Consider the following 19,433-nt stretch of genomic DNA (forward strand, 5'->3'; position numbering starts at 1 on the left):
TTTTTAGTATGAATATATCCATATGCAACATATTTATTGCACAGCTGAACTTTAGAGTGAATCCTTTCTTTTTATTAATATAACCTGAAATTTCAAACATGCTCTTTCATTTCTGAATAAGCTCCAGTTGGAATGAGTGAATTTTCTTTCCTGCTGGTCCCTTTTGCAAATATTTGATGATCTTTAAATACTCGGGGGCACTTTTATGCATTAGGGATCTCCTTATTTAAAGAAACTCCAGCTTACATTCTTTGTCAAAGTAAATTTTGTTCAAGTGAGGAAGTTTTGTTAAATACACAGTCCCTCATATGTATCTTGAAATCTCAATTTTTTTGTACCTTAAGATTTTTAAAGTTGGAAACAACTATATATTAACTCTTTACCTCCTCCTTCGTGTGTCCCTTATTAATGATGCACAGACAGATTTTGCTCCAGATGCTGAGTTGTCCCTTCCCTGAGCCTACAAGTTGGGAAATTTATTCCTGGTCATACGTATTTTTCTCTGACATAATGCCTTGAGCCATCACAGCAAAATCTGAATTAATTTACAGAAAACATGGGCTTATTTTGCTCCATTAATATTTGGAATGTTTGGGATTCAAGGAATCATGAAGGGAATTATTGAAAACCTTGCATTCAGCTTGAATAGGTCCAGTAAAAGTCCCGTGTACTTTAAGTGCAGACGCCTTTCCCGAGCCTGTTCCTTCTTGTCCTGCTGCAGCTCCGCGCCAAGAAAGCCACTGCCTGGTTGCCACTGTGAAGGCAGCGACAGGGGCATGGAAGCCTCATTCTAGATCTGGAGCATTGCTGTTATTAAAGGCTCCATTCCCCATTGAGCGGTGCTAGCGTCTCCCTCTGGCGTTGGGTGTCACCACCTGGAAACCCAGCTGACGACTTGATATTGTGGCGGTCCTTGGTGGACCGCGACTGTCCCTCATCCAGGGCCCTGGAGAGCGCTTCTGGGAGGATTTGAATCCGTCCCTTGCTCTTCCCCACGTGCTCCAGGGACCTGACTCCAGGTGCTTTCTGGAGTGTTTCTGCTGCGCCGACGTCAGTAATTTAAGAGGGGTGGCCGTGGACCCCAAAACCACGGAAGGTGAGAACCAGGGGGAAGTGTCTTTGTGAGACTGACATGAGGCTCGAGCTCATGAGGGGCAGGTCCCTGCTGGCGTGCGGGGCTGACAGGGGTGCGTGCTCCGGACGGGGAGCTCTCTGTTCACGTGCGGGGCTGACACGGGGGTGGGGTGCGTGCTCGGGAGGGGCAGGTCCCTGCTCACACAGCTGACCTGGTCTGAGTGCACGCCCGGGGCTCAGTTCCTTCATGCTTCATGTGTACTTGGGCATCTTCTCTTGTGGGTTCTTTTGTGGAGGAGCAGGGCTAGGCATCCTGATTTTAGATATGAACGCATCCAGGCTCTCCTTCATGATCGTCATCAGAGCCTTGGAACTACAGTTGACCTCGAGCAATGCGGGGCTTAGGGGCGCCAACCCCCACCCAGTGGAAAATCCACGTAGAAAGAGTTTCTGACTCCCCAGAAACTTTACTAATAGCCCACTGTTGACCAGGTGCCTTAGTGATGACTTCACACCTATTTTGAGTGTTTATGTATTATTTACTGCATTCTTGCAGTAACGTGAACTAGACAAACAAAAACATCATTAAGAAAATCAAAGGGAAGAGGAAATCCATTTACATTACAGCCCTGGTTTCTCAGAAACAGTCCGCATGTAAGCGGCCCCGCCTGGTGTAAAGTCATGCCACTGAAGGAGCAACTGAATTTCAAGGAGGGAGCGTTCAACAGTTTCGCTGCACGATTCATACTCCCTACTTCCCTCAGAAAAGGAGAGAAGCTGCAAGCGTCACACCCTTAGACTCTGCCGGGTGATGCCGTCAGCCTTGTGTCTGAAGGGGGTGGCTCGGCTCTGTGTGTCCAAGGTCGTCATCTGTTGCCCTCCTCCAGTGCCCTGTGGGTTTGTTGACATCTAGGATCTTTTGTTTTTTGTTTTTAGTCTTTAATGGTACAGTGATTGATTTTAACAATTTCCATATTTGACATCGTTTTTGATCCTCTTTTTACTTTGTTCCCTGCTTTTTGCATTCTCCCCCCTACCCTCCCGCTTGCTCATCCCATTTCCATTGTTGGGCTGTTTTGTTTGCGTGTCTGTGTGTCGCTTATTTGTGGCTCTGTTGGTCTGCTGTTCTCCCCTTTCTTCTGGCCCCGCCCCTGCTGCTGTAGCCCCACAGGCTGTGGAAGCTCGCTGAGCAGGTAGGGGACCTTCCTCTTCACCCACACCAGTGCCCCCCACTCACCACCGCCTCATCAGCTTCCAGCACCGGGCCACACTAAAGCCGAGTGCGGAGCCGGGCTGGGGTGCGGGCCGCGGTCGGGGGACTGGCGCCCAGCGCAACGCGCGCTCTCAGACGTCTTCGAACGTCACACGCTCACGACAGACACTGCCATTATGCACAGTCAGTGGTTTCTCTGCTAGTTTGGGGTCCTGTCTGTTTGACTTCACTTCCCACATTTGGTGACCTGTTTTCTGATTTGTTTACTTTTTAATTGGCCTTCTGTGGTTATGTGTTTTGCATTACTCAGAACACCATACCAGTTCTCCACTCAGCACTAGTCTGTAACGTGGCTCCTTGAGTATCCACAGGTTGGAGAGAATGTTCTTTGCGTAATACGGGGTGGGGTGTAAGCTTCCACACAGAGGCTGACGGCACGTGCTGTCCCCTGTCATGGTAAGAGACCGGTGACCAGGAGTGTTGAGTAGTGCAGCCTGATTTAAGGAAGGTGTCTTTATCTTATTCTTTTATGATACAAGGTTAAGATTCTCTCCTGAAGAATTTTAGCATAGTTCTTAAATAAATTGTGAGGGGCTCTCTCCATTTTTGGAAATTTGTTTGGGCTCCATCTTTTTCTACCCAAGGTATCACATGGCCTTCCCAAGAAATAGAGCTAGAAGTTTTGGTTTATAACGTAGGTTTAATTGCATTGCTCTTACGTGGAGGGAAATCATTGGTCAGAAGTCAAGCCAGCACGTTTTGAAGGGATTTGTGGTGCCAAGACCAGGTCTCTGCACCCCTGTGTTCGGTAGCTGAGTCACAGGGTGCTCCCAGGCTGACTGCACTCTTGACAAACATACCACCTCCCTGACCTGTGTCACATTACAAAAATAACCTCCCTCGGCTGGAGGGAAGCAAAGACAGAGGCAGAGCTAAAAGGAACGAGATAATTATCTCATCTCTTCCTTTTCGAGCTGTCAGTCAAGTCACGTGTTCTGCCTCAGTATCTTGACCTCTAAAAACACGCCTTTTGGAATGCATGTAGCAGGGACTCCTCAGCAAACGATGCCTCCTATCCTTGACAACCTGCTAGCCAGACATCTTCACAGTTTCAGCCTTTGTTTATCTGGCAAGACGTGTGGCATGCCTCTTTTCTTTCTTATCTTTGTAAATATGATTGACAGTCAAGCCGTGTGAGAATCCGGCATAATCCTACTAAGGTGCTCCTTTCAGAACTGAGGTTATCAAACTAGAAACTAACAGGTATCTTGGAGAGAGGTGTGGGTTTAGTGCTTTTTAGTTTTTGTTTAGTTTGAGATTTTACCACAGAAATTCTCACTAACTGGTAGGAAGCGCAGACCCAGATGCCTCCCACACAAACTTGAGTTAACTGCGCTGTGTCCTTGCTTGCAGGGGACCTCGGGACCTGACCCAACCACCGTCTATGTTGATATGCGAGCTCTGAGACATGACAGGTACGGTGCGCTTGTGGGTTTGTTTCCTGGTTGCCCAGCGTGCGGGGCTGTCTAGCGAGGGAAGGAGCGTAGTGTCTGCCTGCTGGAAGCGCTGTTGCCGGGGGGTCAAGCAGGAGAGCTGCACCAGTTGGCTTGAACCGTGACCTCTCTCCACCTGTTTGGTTCCCAGTGGGGCTGTCCACTTTGACGTAAGCAAAGACTGTTGCAGAGTGCGCAGGGGTGACCGGAGTTGCTTCTGTAACAGTCTGGCCAGAAGCCTGTGGTTCTTTCCATCACTATTTTAACTGGACACCGTGTTGCACCTTTTAAAGCTACCAGCACTCTGCCCACATTTCGTTTTGTTTTTTTAAGATTTTATTTATTCATTTGATAGACAGCTAGAGAGGGAACACAAGCAGGGGGAGTGGCAGAGGAAAAGAGAAGCAGGCTTCCCCCGGAGCAGGGAGCCCGATGCGGTCTGCCCACATTTCTTTACGGGAATTGGAATTTTGTGTAAAGGTGTTTCTGTGAAAAACTAAAACATGAGTGAAGTTACCTTCTGTGCAGCTTCCCAAGCAGCCTTGAGCAAGAATGAAAGGTGAGCATTTGTCAGTTTTCCTCAAGCAGCAGAAGAACGTGGAGGTGTAAGCAAGATGAGAACCTTTCGAGGAATTTCTGCCCCGGCCAGGAGGACCTACCAAAAAGCCTGTGGTTCCCCACCGAGTGGACTCTTTCTGTCTGGTCACTATGGAGACGCCCACTCATTGTTGTTTATGTGATGAGACTCGGGAGCATGGACCCTGATACAGGTGTGTCCGGAAATGACTAGCAGGTGCTTGACGAATGCATTTCAACGGCCAGATACTGTGGGTCTCCTCCTCTGCTCACCTGCTGACGTGGGTCATCATGCTGTTCAGCGAGGGGAGAAGAGTTAGTGGCCACAGTTGGTGGATGGGGGAAACTCGCCCAGCTGAGCGGGTGGCCTAGCGTGTTCCTGGATGACACCGAATCCTGCGTGCGTTGGGGAGCGGGGCTGGGGAGGCCGGGGAGTACCACCCCTGACTCACACAGGGCATTCCCAGCAGGGCTCTCAGGCCCCATGGACGTCGGGCCATGTCTGATGAGCGCAGTTTGGGGAGTAGTACGGCTGGAGTCCCAGGGATGGAGGGGCAGGGGTGCAGCTAAAAATGTCCTATAGCACGTGGGACAGCCCCACACAGATGATTGAAATGCAGTGTGCTCAGCCTGAGAGGCTCGCCTGCATCCCCCTGTGTCCCACTGGAGCCCCCCTGGTCTCTGGGGGCCTCGTTTTAGACTTTGCTGTGGAAGGGGAATCAAGGTTAGAGCCCTGGGCTGGACACCCGTGCGGGAGGCCGAGGACAGACAAGACCACGCAACCCCCGCACCTTGCCAGCTCCCCACCGCACAGTCCCTGTAGATCATGTTCACGACTCAGAAATCTGGCTTTGAAGAGTTCAAGTAGCTTGTTCCAAGGGCATCGACACTTCCAAATGGTGACTTCTAGGCTTTAGAACAAATCTGCTTTACTCTCTACGGAAGCTACTTGGAAATGATATTATATTATACCTTTTATACCTTCAAAAGATGAGCAGGAGCTCCCCCAGGAATGCCTATTTGGGTAGCATTCATGCAGTTCCGTCTGTGGCCTGGCCCCAAACTCGGGACGAGCAAGCGCCATGAGAGCACGTGGACGAACGCGGACCCTTTGACTGGGACAAGCAGCCGACTACACGACCAGCCGCCCGAGCGGCCTGGGCCATGCGTGGCGTCACGAGCGGCCTGGAGCGTCAGGGATGTGGTCGGACGGAGGGGACAGAGGGGCTGAACAGAAAGCGTCAGTAGTACTTTCTACGGTGTCTGTGACCGACCCTGCGGAGGTGTTGGTTGGCAGATCTTGCTGCGGAGAGCACGCGACGTGGGAAAGGCAAGTGTGCGGCAGAGTGGTCCGAGCTCGGGGGGGAGCCGGGGCCTGAGATGCAGTGCATGCTCCTGGTGATTTGCTCGTTCTCCCATCTCCAAAGTCCTTAAAACCTTTTAAGTGACGCTTTTGTCCCTGCTTTGTGCTCTCTGACAAGGCCATCTGGGGTGGAAGTAGAAGTACCTGGGGAGCTGGAAGCTGCTATCAGTCACACATCTTCACAGTTTCAGCTGTGTCATGACCGACACTGGTGGCCACAATACTGGCCACATCGGCAAGTGTCAGAGGGACCCAGCGAGCTGCCCCCACGCAGGACACGCAGAACCCCACGTCCGCCCTGGCCGGGCCTCTCCGAAGAAAGCCTTCCGCGTGGTGCCTGAGCCCTCCTGCTCTCGTCTGGCCACCCCCCGGCCGGCCAGTCACACTGCGGCATTCCCACCTCCCTCGGGCAGAGCGAGGATGAGGCCGGGAGCTGAGGGGAGTGCCTCCTCTGTCAGCGTTTGACTGAAACCGAAGCAAACCTGGACATGGCATAACCGCTCCTTCCGTGTACTCTGTCCCCAGCGCTTCAGCAGCCGGGAGCCCGAGCTCCCGCGTTCTCCGTGTCCTCCACTGCCTTCACCACCTGTAATAGACCTTCCCGGCCAGGTCGGGCTGGGTGGCTGGCGGATATGCTGCTCACGCCTGCTTTTCTGCAGCAGAAAACCTCCCTGGTGCTTCTCCCTCGCCTGGGAGGCCCCTGCCTCTGGAAGCTGGAGCTCCCACCCCCTCCTCGAGCTGGGAGTCGTGCCCCCGGGGCCTCGCCACTGTCCACAACACCCCTAGTCTGCAAAATCCCCTGCTTTCAAGCCCGTTCCGTTCAATACCATCCACCCTGCACATTCCCTAGAGAAAATATCACCCAGCTTGAAATCTCCAGCCTCACTTCTGACCTTTATCAACACGTAACCAGAAGTGTCCTAGCTGATGTGACGGAGAGGCTGTGCGGTCCAGCTGATCAGAGTTCAAATCTGGGCCAGCTCTGTGACCTCAGCCTCCCTGCGCTCAGGATGGGCGTGGTACAGCCACCCTCCGAGGGCCCTGGAGGTGCTGTGGGGGCCTCGGGGTTGAAGCTGTCCCTCCCACGGCACCAGGGTGACCCGGGGGCAAGAGGGAGCTCGCCTGGCTCCAGGTCCCAGCAGAGGTGCAGGTGAAACAGGAGAGCCTTTGTAAATACTGACCCTCTCTCTTGTCACTATTTGTGGGGAAAAAAAATGGGGCCGTTGTGCTAATCTCAGACGTATGGAGAGTCAGTGATGATTAATCACTTGTTGCTTTGGTACATTCACTAGGAGCCCCAGAGCACCTGCTTAATTATGATCTAATTAACTTGAAGAGAGTTAACTTGTCCGTGTGTACGTGCAGTTTCCCTAGAGAGCGACTGTGCGTGCTCACGTGCACACGTGGAACAGGTGACGGAGGAGAGCCACATTGTGGAAGCCTGCGATCAAATAGTTACCCAAATTGATTTGATTTCTACTTGACTTTCTTTCTCTTTTTCTAACACCGCCTTGTCTTCTGTGACCCACAGTGTTTGGGATTTGGTCCTCTGCATTTATAGGAGGTCACTGTGGAGAACATTTCTGCCTCACATCACAAGGGACTGACTCCTGATGCTGGAGTAGACTTAGTCTCACTGTGCACAAGAGGGAAATGATGAAATGGTTTGGGGACTACTTGAAAGTGTTACTTTTTAAAATACTCTTTCTAATACGTTCGTTTAAGATGAATTCATGGTCTGTCCATCTCTTCCAATTGCATCTTTCCTTAAGCACTTGGATTTTGCAGACTTGAGATAGGAAAGAAGAAAAATTTTCAGCATTTAAAGAAATAGTTTTAGGAGTTAAGTCTTATGGACACAATGTTAGCATAAAGCTTTCCCTAGCTTCCTTACTCCTCCTAACTTGAGGTGCTAAGTCTCCAGAAAGCAGGGATAGTCCATTAAGTCCTGGTCAGTGGTTAACCGAGTATTGAGACCCAGAGAGAAGTGAGCACAGAGTAGACGTGCGTTGGTAGACTTGTGATTTAGTCTACGGCAAGAGGGGGGCCAGATGAACACAGAACAGCTGAAAAGCGACCCTGCTCTTGGTTGGCTCCCGGTGTGCACGTGATTGGCATGAGGGTCTTAGGAGAACCTGACGTGGAGCTCGCACTTATTACTGAATCTCTGATTTCCGGTCACGTGGTCCTCCACAGCCACCCGGGAGGTGTGTGGGGCACCTAAGTTGCGCAGGCCCTTTGTGGAGCGAGCTGACCCCAGGGGTTCTGGATGCCGTGAGCATCATAGTTTCCCTGACGTTCCATGAGGCACAGGACCCACTGTTCCTGGGTTCCGTTCAGCTGAGCCCGAGCGCACCCTGCCTGTCCGGTGGGGATAGGAGTACCTACCTTGTGGAAGCATCGTGATGATTCACTAACGTAATACATCTAAACAATGTATTGCTTCTATAGATACATACATTATATATATAGTTATAGATTTGCTTTTCCATCTGTTATATTTGCTCTCCTCCCTTATGTCTGTGTCTGGCTGTCCACAGATGTGCACACGTGCTTCTAGTTCATTGTTTGGCCACCTTAATCGCGGCTACGTAATCGAAGTTGAAGAGATCAGGGTTGTAGTGTGGGTTTTATGCATTCCTTAAATGGTGCTTAAGGAGTGTACTTGAAAATCGGATGAGTTTATCGATGGAGAAAACTGAGTAAAAAGAAAGAGTTCATATTTTGCAACGTGGTTATTTTGGGGTGAATTTCCAGCCTCCATCTTCCCTGCAAGGCCAAAATCTTCCCTGGAATTGGTAGCTTCCATAAAAAGACATGATTCCTTTTACTCTCTTCTCTCACCTTTAGAATGCAGCCCAGCATATCAGCCTGTCAAAGTCTCCAGAGCTGGCTGTGTGGGTGGGGAGCCCCGAAGCCATGTCTGAGAGGCCCTGGTTGGGTGCGGGAGGCAGGCCCAGGCTCCCAGCCCCATTCCAAGGACATTTCGGGAGCTGGGAGAAGCAAGCTCTTCCCTTGATTTCTTCTGTGCTTTTCCGCCATCCAGCATCAACATCCCTTAGAGACCATACACCTTTCAAACCTATCACCTGTTTCTGATCTTTGCACCTCATTCTTACACCTGCTGTCCTGTCAAGAGATCCCTAGAGAAGTAAGAGCCACAGAGGCGCTGATGCGGGCACTGGTCACAGCTCTGCCACCAGCTGGCTGTGTGACCTCAGACCACGTCATTGAGCCTCTCAGCCCGGCCCTCACTCGTTTCAGGCCCCCCCCTTCCCCACCTGGTTCTGAATGCTTGGGGGATGTATCTGAGGTCCCCTTCCCAAGTCAAACATTGGTGGAGTTTTGACTAAGTGTTCCTTCCTTTTCTAGAACATTTGAGGCTCTACTGAGAAATTGTTCTGTGGTCTTTTCTCAGTAAAGATCAAATTTAAATAAATAAGAATAAAAACGTATTGACTGGATAGTTTTTGCCCCACTGGTTTATTCATTAAATCTTATCCCAAAGACCTCTACCAAATCCTCTAAATTGGAGCTGCAGATAAACTACAGGACAGCCAGCTGAATTTGAGTTTCAGATACAAGAGGCATCATTTTCCTAGTGCAAGTAGGTCCCAAATATGCGTGGGTAAATGTGCACTTTAAAAAGTACTATTGTTGATCTGAAATTCACATTTAACCAAGCATCTTGTATTTTCATTTGCGACATCTGGGCCCCCTTCCCTAAAATCAGACGCTCGCTGTGTTCTCACGGCCACCACGTTATGAGTGAGGCGTGTTCTCTGACAGTAGAGCGATATGGTTCATGCCCCATGTGTTCCCTGGCGGAAGTCTCCCTCTGCAGATTGCCGCCTCATACATTGATTATACATTGATCTTTCCAGAGGAAGGTGGACACGGTCCCTGATTTCTTGTCCTGACATGTGCGCACATGGCCAGAGCAACATGAGCCCTTCCCGGTACGCTGTGCAGGAAATCCAATCCTGCTGGCTTTGGGGGGTTCTGCAGTGTCTCATGTGGGGTCAGGACTCAGGCCCCGAGAAGGAGAAGGGGTTCAGCAGCTCCCCCGCCGTGGGCTGGTGGCATCAGCCAGACAGAGTGCCTGTTCTGCCTGCGCACCGGCTCCCTCCGACCAGCTGCGCGGTTAGAAAGGCTGTCCCATCATCTCCTTGCTCTCTCTTCCCTCCTCATTCTGGTGTTGTGCACACACACGTCGCGGTTTTGAATGAAGTGGCCCAGAGTGTGATTGGGTGGGTACAGAGAGAAGAGGACAGCAACTACAAGTCTGTGAGAACCCTCTTCCAACTGGTCAGCACATTTCAGCTTCTCTTTCTGTATCCTGGTGACTTATTCTGTTCCCGCCGTTAACAGAATCACCACCACAAAACCCTACGAATGCCATTTGATTATAGGGTCTTAGCAAAGCCAAGGGCAGCCAGCTAATTCTTGCCCATGTGGCTGTCATACCCAGCCATCATTAGAAAGTGAACGTCATTTTAAAAGAAATGAATCCTAGATACTTTTCCCTCAAAGGGAAGCATCTCTGCTTAAGTAAACTTACTCTTGGAGAGTCCTTTTGTGGAGAAGTGCTGGCCGCCTGCTCGGGCATGGGCCCGACTGTGGCCTGGGGCTGGCACAGGGGACCACAGGGGACCACAGGGGCGGGGCTCAGGGCTGCGTGTGTGACGGGCACCACAAAAGGACGGCGTGGCTTCTGCCTTATGGGACTTAGTCATGGTCTGTGTATTGAAGCAACGTGTGACCTCCTCCTGCACCGCGTGTCCCCTGCCATGTAACAGGATGCTGCAAACGGGCATGCCGGTGTCGTGTGCTGGAATGTTCTGCAGAACGGACAAAGAATCGACAAGCCCAGAAACAAACCTGAAGGGAACGGATGGACCGATGGGCCTCCGGAGGGGACCCCATGAGAACAACGTGACATTCCCTCAGCCCTTCGGGTCAGGCATGAGGAAATGTTAGAGAACCCCAAAGTAATAATGTCTAAACGATTAAATTTTAGCTGAATAAACACACACAACACAGTTTACCATCTTACCACCATTAGATGCACAGTTCCGTGGCGTTCAGCACATTCATTGGTGGGCGGCCGTCCCTGCCACCGTCCACAGAGCTTCCACATCTTCCCAAACCGAAACGCTGTCCCCATCAAACACTAACTCCCCCTCCCCAGCCCCTGGCACCCCCCATTCTACCTTCTGTCTTCGTGAACTTGACTACTCCACGGACCTCATAAGTGGAATCTTACAGGGTTTGTCCTTCTGCGACCGGCTTATTCTCCTGCGCATATGCTGTTCTGCAGGTGTGCAGCCCAGAAGTGGCCTGAAGAAAGGGGCTGCCCCTCCATGGGGGCGGGTGGCAGCTTTAATAAGCAAAGGGAACTTACACACGCTGCTTGTCTTGGGCGGCAGTAAGACAGGTGGATCCCCCGCACCTGCCCACCAGATCTTACAAGTTACAAGGGGCCCTAACTGGGCTCTGTCACATGGACTATGCAGGTGTGTTCTCAACACCATGTCACCAGGTCAGGGCTGTGTCCCTGGGGAGTAGCCTCTGGGAGCAGAAGGGCACTTGGAGCCCACGTTCCAAGGACAGGGGAGGGGTGAGAAGCCTCCGAATGCCCAGGTCCAGCTCACGGGTCAACCAGTGGTCCCGTCTTTTTTATCACATTCCCCCACATGTCCTCAGGGCCCATCCATGTTGGAGCATGTGTGAGAATTCCTTCTTTTTAGGGCTGAGTAATATTCCATTGTACGGATGGACCACATTCTGCTTACCCATTCATCCATTGATGGACACCTGGATTGCTTCAACCTTCCTGCTGCTGTGCACATGGGCGTAGAACTCTCTCTTCTAGCCTCTGCTTTCACATTTTTCAGGTATATACCCAGAAGTGCAGTTGCTGGATCACAGGGCAGCTCTATTTTTAACTTCTTGAGGAACCTCCATACTGGTTTCCACAGTGGCTGCACCAGCTTGCGTTCCCACCAACAGTGCACGAGGCTCCCCTTTCTTGGCATCCCCGCCAACATCTGTTGTTCTGGGTTTTTTGATAGTAGCCACCCTAACGGGGGTGAGGTGGTATCTCATTGTGGTTCTGATCTGCATTTCTCTGATGACAAGTGATATCGAGCATCTTATGTGCTTATTGGCCATTCATATATCTCTTTTGAATAAATGTCTGTTCAAGTCCTTTGCCCATTTTTAATCAAATTGTTTTATTTTTGAGTGTTAAGAATTCTTTGTAAGTTCGGGACACAAGTCCTTTCTCCGATATATGACTTGCAAATACTTTCTCCCGACCCATGAATGCCCTTTGTTCTTTTGACACCATCCATGGCACAGTTTCTCCTCTGGATGTGATCCAATCTATCCATCTTTTGCTGCCTGTGCTCTGGTGTCCTAGCTGAGGTTTTTTGGGTTGGTTGGTTGGTTGGTTGGTTGGTTTTTTAACAAATCCGATATTGTGAAGTTTTTGCCCTATGTTTTCTCATAACATTTTTATACTTTTAACTTTTGCATTTAGGGTCTTTGATTCATTTTGAGTAAAGTGGTTTCAAATGATGTTTTTATGTTTTATTTATTTTTTTAAGTAGGCACCATGCTGGGCATGGAGCCCAGTGTGGGGCTTGAACTCACAGCCCTGAGATCAAGACCTGGACTGAGGTCAAGAGTCGGATGCTTAACTGACTGAGCCACCCAGGTGCCCCTAAGTGATATTTTTAAAAGGCAGGGGCTGTATTCTTTTTAAATGTCGATTTCGTAAAGACAGAAAAGCTTTGGAAATGGTCTTCAGTAATAGAAGCTAAAGAGATGTGACAACCAAATGCAAAAGCTGGTGCTCAGCGGGTCCTCGACATGAGGGGGGCGATGCTCTTGCAGCCATCGTTGGGCTGATGGACAGAACTGCAGTCGGGGCTCAGATCGGCGTTACATCACTGACGCTGATTGCCGTGCTTTGATTATGCGTGAGAATATCCCTCCTCGTAGGAAATGCTTGATGAAATACTGAGCAGTAAGGGGTCACGATGGATGCAGCGTCCCGCCCATCTTCAGAAGGACGTGTGTGTGTGTGAGACAGAGCAGGACAGAGAGTGCACACGTGATGAAGCAAGTGGAATAAAATGTTAACAGTAGGTGAACCTGACTAGGGGATATTGGAAGTGTTCTTTGTACTCTTTTCATTTTTTAAGTTTTCTACAATTTTGAAATTAGTTTCAGAGAAACGATACTCGTAACATATCAAGTGCAGAAGTTATTTTTCAGGTCTTTCTGTTCTCAAGGGAAAGGAGGTGTGCATTCATGAAGACCTTCTGGTGGGAGGTAGCAGACACAACTCCAACTATTTTTGGCAGACACGGATCCCTGTAGAAGGGAACAGGGTGTCCAGTGGAACCCAGGGTAGAAGCAAACTCCAGAACACCCTGAGGGGTGCTCCATGTTGCCCTGTGCTCTCGGCACGGAGCTCTGCCGGACGTCTCCGTAGATGGATCGGCTGTTTGTCATCCTGGGAGGACACTGCCAGTCCCAGCCTTGAGGTGTGGAAAGGGGTGGGGGTCGTGCTAATGGAGAGACCGGACAAACAGCCTCTTGGGATGGAGGTCTGGGTCAGCACAGAGGGATGCCTCGTTTGAGTACGTGCCCCTGGCTGGACATGCTGAGAAGGGCTTCACCTCTGTGGTCTCTTCCTCCCCAAACTCACAACCGCTGTCCCATCCTGGGAGGAGTACCAGATGGTCCCCCAGAGCAGCTCGCCCGTCCCCTCACAGCTATCACGGTCATTAAAACAGAGGGTGTGAGCAACTGCAGCAGCCTAGAATGCCTGTGGAGACGTGAGGGCCAAATACTCTGTGGGATGCAGAGGAAGGTCATTAGCCAAATACGAAGTTTGGACTCAAGTTGACAGAAATGGGTTGGTGCGGCCCCTTAGCTGCAGCGCACGTCCCTCCCATTCTAACACTCATGCCTGTGTGTCCAGGACTGTGGTTATGGCCAGGAGCCTGGTGGGTCTGCACTCTGCGTTCAGGTTCTCTGTGAATCTTAAACTGTCCTGGGGCTCCTGGGGGGTTGTCGGTGAAGCATCTGCCTTCGGCTCAGATCATGGTCTCAGGGTCCTGGGATCGAGTCCTGCATCAGGCTCCCTGCTCATGCTCACTTGCGCACTCTCTCCCTCCCCCTCTCTAGTTCACTCTCTCAAATAAAATCTTAAAAAATAAAACTGTCCTAAAAATAACTGCTACAAGTTAAAAGGAAAAGCCCGGATGTCTGAAAAACGTGTTTTTCCTAAATTTAATTTGAATGAATTTGCATCAGACTCTTATGAATGGACACAGGGCTTGGCCCACACCCTCAGGCGGGTGTCCACAAACAGACGCCAACAGGAAGAAAAGGGTGCAGGGCTCCATCCAGCCTGAGGGAAAGACGAGGAGAAACGCAAGTGTCGGGATTTGGAAGGAGGGGTGCTGCGGGGCAAGAGCGTGTTAGGTTCTCAATTTTATAAGAGAAGAGGCAACAGATGCACGTAGGCATTCTCTTTGCACAGTGGTTATGTTAGGTAAGCATGCTCTCCTCTTCTGCCTGTCATCGCTGGTCTTGGGGCGATTTCCCCCGGTTTGGGGCCCCCGCGACACCACGGGGCTGCTGGCCCGCGTGTAACCCACCGCTGTTCTCAAGGGCTGACTCCAGGGACGAGCTTCCCTTAGAGACCGTACTGCTTTCGGTGCGTTCTGTTCTGCACCTGCTTCGGGGCTGTGACCATGATGTCCCTCGTACGTCCTCGGATACGCTTCCCCAGCAGCACAGGGAACAGCATGCCATTAAGTGCCAAACTTGGACAGTAAACTTTGTCTCATTTTCCTCCCTGTGCCTCAGCCGCCGGCAGGCTGAGGGCGAGGTTCAGCCACAGCACCTACAGTGGAGACCCACGTCTGTGGAGCCGTCACACACACCCCGTCGTTGGGGATTTCCCCTCCGTCTTCTGGGACTTTAAACAACTTCTCATGCCAATGGCTTTATTGTGTTACGTTCAGCATGTTAGATGCTTCAGACTTTTTGGAAGAACGTTTAAGTGAAAGCCCAGGCTGGTTTCTAGCAGCGCATCTGGGGCATGGGCCGGGAGGGGGGCGGCACAGAAGCTCTTTTTCACACGGACGGACGACTCTGGGTCCTGTCTCCTCCTCTGCGTCTGGTGTAGCAGAGCGGGCTGTGGTGATTGAAGGTGTAGATGGTGCTCGCCCCCAGGTCGCGAGCGACTGCCAGGAGGCCAGGGCTGGGCAGCAGCGTGACCAGCAGGGACAGGTCCCCCATCAGAATGCTCCTGACAGCGGCCGTGATGCACGCCTTCACTCGTACTGGGGCAGATGGTGTGATGTCTGGGTTGTTCCGTGTCTCCTGAGCCAGTGGGTGACAGTGGGTGTAGGGCAGCATCAGCGGGCCTGGCCCCAGGAGGGCAAGGTGCTCCTGTCCGCGGGGCAAGACTCATGGTCCACAGCCCCGTGTCAGGTGGAGGAGAGGGGCGAGCATGTTGGAGAGCTGGTGAGCCTGTGGTAGTGCTCCCACCCCGTCCCGCACGGCAGGAGGAAGTCCTGACGAGGAAGGAACCCTTTGCAAACGGACCTCTCACTGCAACAGCCCTGCGTCGGCAGCCCCTTGGCATCAGCCCGATGGTCTGTTGCCTTTCCGGGTGAAGCTCGGGTCGGGGTAAGAACAGCCCGAGGACAGAGCACGAGGTAGGGATTTTATCAGGAATCATAAATCTCCCCCACATTACCTGTGTTCCTTGCTGTCTCTTTTCTAGCAAAAGCCTAAACTTCAAGTCATTAAGACAGCCTAGGTGGAAAAACATGTTTTCAGAAGCCCAGGGTTTGCACTTGAATTTAGGCATGTCTGAGATGAGGCCGGGCTCTTCCCCACAGGAGCATGGCCAGGTTAGAGGGGGACGGGACAGCCAGCGCCCCAAGCACGCTCGTGCGCTGGTGAGCACCCGCGTCGGCTGGGGAGGGGGTTTTACTCAGGACCCGGGGAGCCGGCTCGGTCTGCAGGAATGGACATGAGAGCAGCCAGAGCAGGGGCGGAACGTCTCTGGCCCAGGGTTGGCGGGTTTCATCGGCTCCTGCCTCATGTTGGATGGATTCTGCCGCGTCCGTCTGAGTCCTCCTGAGAGGGTCTCTGCTGTAGGGTGTCTGTCCTCTCTCGGAAGACAGGATTGTGTTCTCCGCTCCGCGTCCCTGTGGGACAGAGCCAGGCCCGCTCGCTGGCGGAGAGCCTGTCCCTGCAACGCCTCCCATGTGCTGTCGTGTGGCCGCAACCTTGCAAACTGTAGGGAGAGAGCAGTGCCCATGGCAGCACACGGCCACGGGCCGCAGGGCAGGTGCCCGCTGGATGCCCTCGGACCCCACGCTGGCCAGCCTTGCCTTCTTGTTTAAGCAGGGTTTGGTTTGGTTTGGTTCTTTTTCATTTCACTCTCGGGATATTTTTCTTCTCATGTGGATGAAGGGCAGTCTTCTGTGGCATTTGTAGCCTTTTCGTGTGGGACCCACCGTGAGCAGTGCCAGCACCCTATTGCTGCTCCCTAGGGAGACCAGTACACCGTTTGGACCCTGACTCAGAAGACCTTCCTCACGGTGGAGCCTCCTTTCTTCCTCATGTGAGATGAGATCCCTCCTTTCTCGGAGAGTCGGACAGGAAAGGACAGGGCACAAGAATCACAAGTAATCTCTTCGAGCAGGAAGAGGCCAGAGGAGTCATCTGTTCGGGGAGGCAGCCACCGGCCAGGACCCCGCTCGCCGAGGGAGAACCGTGCCTTTGTGCCCTCCCCTCAGATGGGCCAGGCACGGGCCTGGGGAGAAGCCTGCAGGGAGGGAGAGCAGGTCCTGGGCACCAGACGCCAGCGTCCAGGGACGTTGCCCCTCGTTTTCTGGTTCCACCCTTGACACCGGGATGCCCTTTCTGACATCCTCACAGTCCTAATGCAGTGGTCAGAGCTGCTTGATACGTCCAAAATGCCCGGCAGGGCTTTCCAACACCCTAAAATAGCGGTCGCTACGCGTGGACAGCCGGCAGAGCGGAAGTGTGTCTGAAACAGCCCTCCTTTTTGGCTCAGTTTTGCTCCCCAGCCCGACTCCCTGGCCTGTGGGGGTGCCTGTCCTGGTTGCTGGCCCGCTGGGTACCCCCAGACACAGCAGCCCTGCTCACGCAGGGGCCGGGCCACGCAGTGGGCCTGCTCGGCCCTTTCTCCAGCCCACCCACTCCCAACTGCCCGCCCAGTTTGGCCTCACATCCCCACGGCTCTCTCCATCGGTAGCAAGTTGCGAATATCCCGACGCCACAGTTGGGCAGCCAGCTGCTGGACAGAGGCGTGTCCACTTCACCCAGCCGTTCAGACGAGCCCGGCGCTAGCTCAGGGTCGCGGTCCCAGCCTCCCGACCCAGCGCGAGCACCACGTCTGTCTACAAGTGCGACAAGGCAAAGCCCACAGGTTCTCAGTGCTGTTGCGATGGGGGCCATTGGTCCTAACGCAGCCTCCCTGGGTCCTGAGCGGGTGTGTCTCTTACAGTTCTGGAGTAATGCACCTGGTGTGTTAACTTCTGAAGGTTAACGTCATTAAGCCCAATGGCATATTCTAGAACCGTTCCCATAGTGCATGAGATCTAGGCTGTTTTTCTTGGATGGACCCCTCGTCTGCTGCCGTCAGCATCAAGTCTTCCTTGAGACAAACACCAGTGATGCTAGTGGTTATCATCTAACCCAAAATTGGAATAGTGAGTTCTTCCACATCATCAGATTACCGCTGCCACTGCTCGGGTGCTCTCCCTCCCTCCCCAGGGCTGCCAAAGAGAAGGTGTCCGTCCCCCTGTCCTGCCCCGACCCCCAGGATTCAGCTGCAGCAACAGGAGGCCCACACCCCAGGCTGGCTGCGAGGGAGCCCCACGTGCCCAGCAGCACCCCTCCAGCCCCCTTCCGTCTTCAGAGTCCTTACTAGTCAGGAGGAGGACCGCTGTGATCGTGCAGAGCGTGGCTGGGGCGTGCTGAGCTTCACTTCCCCACGGCCGTGGAGACACAGCGTGCCACCTCTCCGTGCCCCCAGCGCCTGCGCCACAGGATTCAAGCACTCTTCCAATAAAAACTGCCTTTTAGATGAATGAACAGCACTGCAGTCCTATAGTGGCCAAGATGTAAAACCAGGCATTTAAAAAAAACAGCTGGGAAGGATTTAACCAGCTCTGGTTGTGACCGCACCAATGTCGTCTGCAGTTGTTTGTTTGTTTGTTTGTTTTAAGATTTTATTTGAGAGAGAGAGCATGAGCAGGGGGAGGGGCAGCGGGAGAGGGAGAAGCAGACTCCCCGCTGAGCAGTGAGCCCGATGCGGGGCTCGATCCCAGGACCCCGAGATCATGACCTGAGCCGAAGGCAGACGCTTAATGACTAAGCCACCCAGGTGTCACCACCCACAGTCCTTAAGATTTAATCACCAATAAGTATTTTTTTTAATGGAAAAGAGTTTCTTTTCTGAAACGAGGTTTTGCTGTCCGAGTTGGCCAGTCCTGCCCCCAGGGCTCGGACGCACCTGGGTCAGAAGGTAGACTCTCTGCAGCCACAGACCTGGGCCCTGCCGAGGCTTCACAAGCGCCTCAGCCCTGGGCAGTGCGGTCCCCACGGCCTGCAGCAGGTTCAGAGCTATGGTGTCATGCTTACTCCTTTCCTTTTCTGCAAGTGCTGAGTTGAGTCCTGGTTCCTCTCGATGCAGAATCATTTTCCCAGCTGTTGTGCAGGCTTGGTGACTGGGACGTGGCCTCTGTGGCCTGTCCCATGTCTCTCTCCATCTCCCCGCCAGAGCTCAGCCGCCGTCTGCTGCCGGACCACTTAATACTTTGATTTCTGAACTCTCTTTGTGTTGGACGGTGCTCACCAGCAGACTGAACATGCCCCAGCAACCCACCCGGCGTCGACCGGGTGCTAAATATGGAGGAAGGGAACCGTAGGCTCAAAAACAGCCAAGTCATCGTACCTTCTTTTTCTGTTTGCAGAGTCCGCTTGGTGGAAAGAGGCTCTCCTCATAGCTTGCCCCTCATGGAATCAGGAAAAGTAAGTATTGAAGGAAGAAAGATATATTTCTGTGTAAGTTTGAGTCTCAGCGTATGGGCTTTGACATTTTAAGAAAGGTATTTTATACAGTATTTTCTCCAAAAAGTTTTCTTAAATGTAATATTTCAGGACTAGGTTTGGCCATGAGTACAGGAACTGCACAAACAACAGTGTTTTAAACAAGTTAGATTTTTTTTTAATTTTTTAAACAATTTATTTTTAAAGAATTTATTTATTTGACAGAGAGAGATGCAGTGAGAGAGGGAACACAGGAGGAGTGGGGGAGGGAGAAGCAGGCTTCCCACGGAGCAGGGAGCCCGATGTGGGACTCGATCCCAGGACCCTGGGATCATGACCTGAGCTGAAGGCAGACGCTTAACGACTGAGCCACTCAGGCGCCCCTAGATTTTTCTTTTCTCTCACATAAAAGACATCATGAAAACTCCAGGGGCCCTGCCATCTTCTGTCTTGTTTTGCTTTGCATGGATCCCATTCCCAGGGTGCCTCAGGGTCAGAAGTGGCTGCTCCCACCCTAGCCATCGCTTCCACGTTCCAGCAGCAGCAGCTGCAGAAGCAGGAAAGGGAAACTAAAGGTGCAGACCTCAGCGAAGGC

At 52.2% G+C, this 19,433-nt stretch overlaps 1 protein-coding gene across 5 annotated transcripts in view; it reads left to right on the plus strand.

The window, feature by feature from the left end:
- Positions 1–19,433, plus strand: part of DIP2C (disco interacting protein 2 homolog C) — a 403,031-nt gene that overhangs the window by 372,926 nt on the left and 10,672 nt on the right. For 3 of the 5 annotated variants that reach the window (XM_027593628.2, XM_027593629.2, XM_027593631.2), the window contains 3 exons: positions 2,238–2,267; positions 3,701–3,762; positions 18,763–18,820. In XM_027593628.2, coding sequence (XP_027449429.1) covers positions 2,238–2,267; positions 3,701–3,762; positions 18,763–18,820 — 150 coding nt within the window. The remainder of the gene's footprint in view (positions 1–2,237; positions 2,268–3,700; positions 3,763–18,762; positions 18,821–19,433) is intronic. The other 2 variants (XM_027593630.2, XM_027593632.2) reach the window with 1 other exon arrangement.

This window comes from Zalophus californianus, chromosome 9 (genome assembly GCF_009762305.2).
Source record: "Zalophus californianus isolate mZalCal1 chromosome 9, mZalCal1.pri.v2, whole genome shotgun sequence".
Taxonomy (NCBI): Eukaryota; Metazoa; Chordata; class Mammalia; order Carnivora; family Otariidae; genus Zalophus; species Zalophus californianus.